Consider the following 6025-nt stretch of genomic DNA (forward strand, 5'->3'; position numbering starts at 1 on the left):
TTCTCCAGAGCACACAGGTAGGCAGCAGTTCTGTGGTCCAGACCCAGGTTGTACCTCACAGCCATGGTCATAATTTGCTAGAGAGAGAGAAGAGAGCTGTGAGACCAGTGCGTGATGGGAGGGCCTGGGGGCGAGGGGAGGGCAGAGGACCCAGAGAGGAGGGTGCAGATAGCACCATGTGTGCAAGCACCAGGCCAGGCCCCAGGAGCACCTGATACAAGACCTGGAGCCACCTACGAGCAGATCTGGAAATGCTGTCTGACTGCTGCCCCACAGCACTCCCCTGGGGACAGACCCTGTGCCCACAGGTGGGCTCTACCCACGCCGCTCATGCTTCTGAGCACAGCGTGCAGCCACTTCCCCAGGGGTGGCACAAGACCCCCCACCCAGAAGTGCTGGCACCCACTGGCTCATCTAAGCAACCCTGGAAATGGGGAACACAGGTGCAGGGGGATGGAGAGAGGGACAAGGACCCAACACCAACAAGGGACAGCGCTGAGCATGAGGCTTTACGTGATGTGTGGACACAGCCACCAATGGGAAGGTGAACCCAGGCCTCATGCTGACCCACCATGAATGGTGACGGGGTGCCGTGGGTGGGCACCCCTCAAACACAGCACAGAGCCTCTGCAGTGAGACGAGGGGCCTGACAGTGGGGATGGGTGAGGCTGGGAGCCTGTGGAAGTACCTTGGCTGACTGCTCCATGGTGTAGGCCAGTCCTGAATACACGATGTCCTTCTCTGAGGCACCCTGAGGAGAACAAGTGAATGTCTGGTGGGAGAGGCTAGAGGTTGGCCCCCAGACCCATTTATGAAACACAGCCCCTCTGCTCAGTGCAAGTCCACCACAGGTGGTCTAAGCTTGGCTTGCCAGCTCTCCAAGCTGGTTCCAGCACATGGTGGCTCCCAAGGGACTCCCTGCAGCACCCTCAGATCGTAGGGCTGTTCCACCACACACAGTGTCTCTGCTCCATCTCCTCCACCAGTGGGATGGTAGCATGGGGGACTCTGTGTGTGCCACAAGCTCAGCTTTCAGCACAGGACAGCAGAGAGGAGGGTCTGGGAATGTGAAACAAGTGAGCCAGGACAACCTTCCATGGTTGTGGACACTTACAGCCACGCGGGCCTGGAACCCCGGGGTCGGGATGATGGGCATCTCCCCTCTGGTCTTGCCGAACCACTGCTCCAAGCTGTGCTGCACTGACTGCAGGAGGTGGTAGCTGGATTCCCGCTCGTACTTAAAGCTGAGACGGTTGTAGCTAACGTGGTTGAGGTTCTTCAGCCACTCGAAGAAGGATACAGTCACACCACCTGCATTCACATACACGTCCTGCCAAGGGCAGTACATGCTGCTTAGAGTGACCCTGAGACCCATGATCCACCTGGGGATCTCCTCCCCTGCCTTGGGTCTCTCCCCAAACCCTTGGGCTCTGCCCTCAGGGACTGGGGACTCAGACTCTGCCCTGAGGTTACTGGGATGGCTGGATTCTAGAGCCACGGTGGCTCTGCACTGCCTCTGAGCAGAGACACCAGCTGCTCTGACACCCTGTGGGATGTGTCACGGTTTGCTGTTGGTCCACCAGTGGCTGCAGGACACCCTGGTGCTGGCCAGGAGCCCTGTGCTCTACTGCTGCTGCAGGCAAGAACCAGAAGGGTTCAGGAGGGAAACCAGCATCAGAGTTGTGCTCAGGAGCTGGGGGCAAGGCAGGGAACAGGCTGACTGAGACAGCACCATCAGCACTGCCTGATCGCAGAGCCCAGCTGGAGCCACATCAGCACAGCTGACAACACTGTGTGGCCCAAACAGCCACCAGCCCATCATCCCCCCATGTGTGTGGAGATGGACATACCGGGATGACCAGGATGTTTCTTTGCAGGAATATCTCATGTGCTGCTGGTGTAGTGGGGCCGTTGGCAGCTTCTGCAATGATCTGAGAGCACAAGCAGAGCAGAGGTGAGATAGGTGGAAGAAATTAAGGAAGAAAGCAGGGACAGGCTGCTTTCCCTGCTGTTGGATCCCCCCACCAGGCCACTTCTGGTGGCAGGGCTCTTGGCACTCGCCTCCCCACCGAAGCTGTTCAGGTTGAACAGAAGTTCAGACCTCATGTTTTGCACAGAATTATTACAGGTTCAGGCTGCAAAAGACCTTGGCTGTGACAGAGCCCCGGGTCCCAGCACGCCCTGTTCCTTTGGTCCCTGGAGAGCTCACAGTGAAGGGAGGAAGCTGGTATTTGCAGCATCCCTTGCTCTGTTCACTCTTATCTGCTGCCTATGATTTTCAGTGCCAACGCTGTCACACCCAGTACCTTCGAGAATATCATCTCCCCTGCCCTGGGGGGAGGATCTGATACAGCAATGAAGACTGAGGATTCCAGAAGAGCCAGCCAAGGTCCCTCCAACAATCCTTGCTCCCTGCCGGCAAAGGGAAGGGCTCAGGCTTTACTCTTCCCCTGAATTATGTGACCTGCCACCTCTGCCTCAGGCTCCATCCCTCTAGCACAGAGGGTGAGTTGTCAGCGCAGTGATGTGACACCTCCCTGGGGTGCTGAGTGCCAACAGTGAAGGTTTGGCTGGACTGCTGCCACTCACACTGATGCAGGGCCTGTTGGGAGCGAGCAGTCTGTACCTTTGCTTTCACTCGGGGCGCATTCTCCCTCGTGAGCTGCTTCTCAATAGCAGAAGGAGGATGTCGCAGGGCACCTCCAGGATGCTGCCATCATAGGGCTCTGCTTTTGGGAAGCCAACTATGGTGCCATGGCCCTGGAAGGAGCAGGAGAGCCTGGCCTCAGAGCTGGGCTCTGCAGAAGGTGAGGGGCAGCGGGCAGTTCTCCATGGGTGGTTCAGAGACAGGCACTGACCACCCCCACCATGAACAGGGGCTGGGTTGACTGGGATCAACTCACCTGCTTGTAGTCTTCTAGCTCCTTGGGGTCGATCCCTCTGGGGTTGTAAATGGCTCCATCTGTCTCCCCAACACAGATGCAGCGGGCTCCATACTCGTGCAGGTACTTCATGGTGTGCAGCCCCACTTTGCCGAAGCCCTACAGGAACACAGAGCAGAGGTCTGGCAAGAGGCAAGTCATAGGGACAAACACTGAAAACTACCTGCTGCTTTGGTAACAGCCCCTCTCAGGAGCTGGAGCTGAGAAGCACAAATAGGAACCTCTAATCTATCAGGCCTTGGTGAATATTTTGGCTGAATGGAGACTGGGACCTGGCAGGGCAGAGATCTCCTTGGCTAGTTAGAGGGTTGTGAAAAGCGAAGCCCGTGGGATAAACGCTTCTAGCTCAGCCTGTCTTTATCACCTCCAGAGCCCCTGGACGCAATGTTCCAAGCACAGCACGCTGTTCAGCTTCTAAGAGCCACTCTCAACACAAAACAGATCCAGCGAGAAACACAGTCCCTTGTTGGGCACCACACAGCATCGAGGCACAATCTGAGCGATCCTCTGGCACCTCACACCGAGGGGCTGCGACTGGCTGCCACGGCACCAGCACAAGGCAGGGCCATGGGGGTAGCTCAGCTCTTCTTACAGAAAGAGATGATTTTGCACTGGCTGCCCCAAAGTGCTTGACAGCTTGGTACAGCTCCTAAAAGCAACACTGGTTCCTGAGCAAAACCATTCCCCAAACACAGCCAGGTTATACAAACAGCAGCTGAGGACTCCAGCCTTCTCATTCTCTGCCATGTCAGTGAAGCAGAAAGATGTGAGAAAAGGGAAGGGATGAGCAAAGGCAGGGCCATTCCTGAGGGCACTGTGGGCAGCTGCTCCAGGTGCTGCCTCTGTTCAAAGCCTGTTCCCCGCAGCAGGGAGCTGCATCGAGGAGCGAGTGTTCGGAGAAAAGCACGGAGTGCCGGCCCCGGGCAAGACTTGAGCCGCACGGTCTCCAGTTTATTTCTCCCTTGCAGAGAGCAGTGGCCTCCGCAGGAAACGGGCAGCTGCGGGCAGAGAGGGGAGTGGATGGGGCAGCAGCGCCTGGTGGGGAGCAGAAGCTCCTGGAGCTACAGCAGGGGGAAGCACCTCACCACGCTTGCGAGCAGGCCCAGGGCTGCAGGGAAGGGAAGGGAAGGTCCTTCCTGGCAGGAGAGGGGAGAAGGCAGGGCTGGCACCTGCAGGGTCCCACCGAGCTCCCAGGTGACTGCACAAGGCAGGCCAGCGTGGGCCAGACCCAGAGAGCACCCAGAAGAGATGGGGGCTGCAGGACCTTCACCGTGGGTAACATCACAGCTCGCTGCGGCCAGTTTGGAGGTGACAGAAATGTGATGTCACTGGGGTCAGCTCTCTCCACCCAGTCTGTGTCCTGCCACCTCTCTGCTCTGCCTGCTGTGCAGACGAGGGTCAGTCACAGTTCCATTTTATGAGCGATTTCAGACAGGTTGGCTAGAGAGAAGCCTTGGGAAAGCCTGTGTGGTGTGAGCAGTGTGGCATCCCTGGACCTCAGCAGGTCTGAAAAACTGCTCAAAGGTGTGTCAGCTGCTACAGGGTGAGGAGAGATTTGGGAAATCATGTCCAGGCAGCACTGAGACTGAAGCTCCCCTGGAAAAGAGAGGCAGAAAGATCCCAAGGAAGTGTTCTCTTTGGAGCTGTACCTGGGCTGAGCGCTCACCTGCAGCACAAAGGTCTTGCCAGGGAAGCCGGGGCTCAGGCCGATGCAGTCCATGCAGTCTGTGTTGGTGATGTAGTTCTCAATGCCATGCAGGATTCCCCGCCCAGTGGCAGAGTGTCGCCCGTGGATGCCTCCCTGGCTGATGGGCTTTCCTGTCACACACGCCTGGGCATTGATGTCCTGCGAGGCCGGGATGCGGAGAGCAAAGGTTAAGGTCTCACCTGGTGCAGGTCCTCTAGAGGAGGCTTCCCTCACCCTCCCCTAAGCCTCAGCTAAACCTAAAGCAACTCACTGGCAAAGGCCTCTGGGCACAGCCCATGACATCCCAGGCTCCAAACCAGCACTGTCAGAGCTTACCCGGTACCCCAGCGTGTGGGTGTAGGTGTCAGCGATCCAGGACATCTCCTTCTCCCCAGTACTGACATCAGGGGCCAGCACGTCAATCCCAGGCCCTGCTGAGGCAGAATAATCTGTCAGATCCTGTCTTTGTGATTCAATTGCTCTGCTCCAACCAACGGCACGTGCACAGCCAGGTGATTTTCACAGGCCGGTCACGTCCTTGGGCACACCATGGAGTCCCCTGAGCAAAGCGTGGTGCTGCCCCGGGGCCTCCCCAGCTTCCCTCAGGTATGAATGTCTTTGGCTTTCACAGGGTGTTTGCTGAGTCCCTTCCCAACATTTTCAAGCAAAGAGGGAACGTAAAGGTCTTTGTCTTGTGATCAGCACCCACTGAGCTTTCTGTAACACGCTGAGGCAGGAGAAACCTTCACTCCCCCCTCCGCCTGTGCAGGCCAGTGGGAATGGAGGGTAACGTGCAGGTGAGACCCCTGCCCGGCAGTACCTGGAGACAGCCTGGGCCAGCCCCACCGTGCTCAGCACTGCATGAGGCCCCCCCTGCTCCAAATGCACAGCACAGGCAGAGCGAAGCAGTGAACAGACAGCAGAGCACCAGGGCAGTGAGCGCTGCTGACAGGCAGCGAGTGAGCAGCAGCCTCTGTGCCCCTCGGGCCATGCAGCCGCTGCCCGCTCCCCTGCCTGCAAGCCACACGCTGCTCACAGAATGGGGACAAAACCACTCTCACCTATAAATCCCTTCTTTGCCATTTCTACAGTAAAATGCCTCGTTATTTTCTCCAGCTCATGTTCCTGTGCAAGAACAACAAAACACAGCTGTTACTACAGGCCCCAAGAAAAATGCCAGAGCCACGGTACAGCGCCTGGCAGCTGCCCTGACCCGTCTGTGCAGGGCACACCCTGACATCTCCAGGGAGATAATTCACAGCATCTGGGGACCCTGGGTCGAGAAAAAGAGATGGGTGAACTCCTGGTGCCTTTGCTCACTGCCTTTCCAACCCCTTGCTGATTTGCACCTTCCCCCAGCACAGCAGGCAGTGGCAGGAGCATCTCTACTCCAGGC

General features: G+C 57.6%; 1 protein-coding gene across 1 annotated transcript in view; it reads right to left on the reverse strand.

The window, feature by feature from the left end:
• The window catches only part of LOC104524480 (glutamate dehydrogenase 1, mitochondrial-like), a gene marked incomplete at its 3' end in the record, with an annotated part of 6868 nt that continues 843 nt past the window's right edge, over positions 1-6025 (reverse strand). The window contains 10 exon segments of the mRNA XM_010167377.2: positions 1-77; positions 689-751; positions 1115-1330; positions 1851-1931; positions 2627-2685; positions 2688-2760; positions 2904-3041; positions 4609-4788; positions 4966-5060; positions 5691-5754. Coding sequence (XP_010165679.2) covers positions 1-77; positions 689-751; positions 1115-1330; positions 1851-1931; positions 2627-2685; positions 2688-2760; positions 2904-3041; positions 4609-4788; positions 4966-5060; positions 5691-5754 — 1046 coding nt within the window.

Source organism: Antrostomus carolinensis, unplaced genomic scaffold (assembly GCF_000700745.2).
Source record: "Antrostomus carolinensis isolate BGI_N321 unplaced genomic scaffold, ASM70074v2 scaffold38344, whole genome shotgun sequence".
NCBI classification, from domain to species: Eukaryota; Metazoa; Chordata; class Aves; order Caprimulgiformes; family Caprimulgidae; genus Antrostomus; species Antrostomus carolinensis.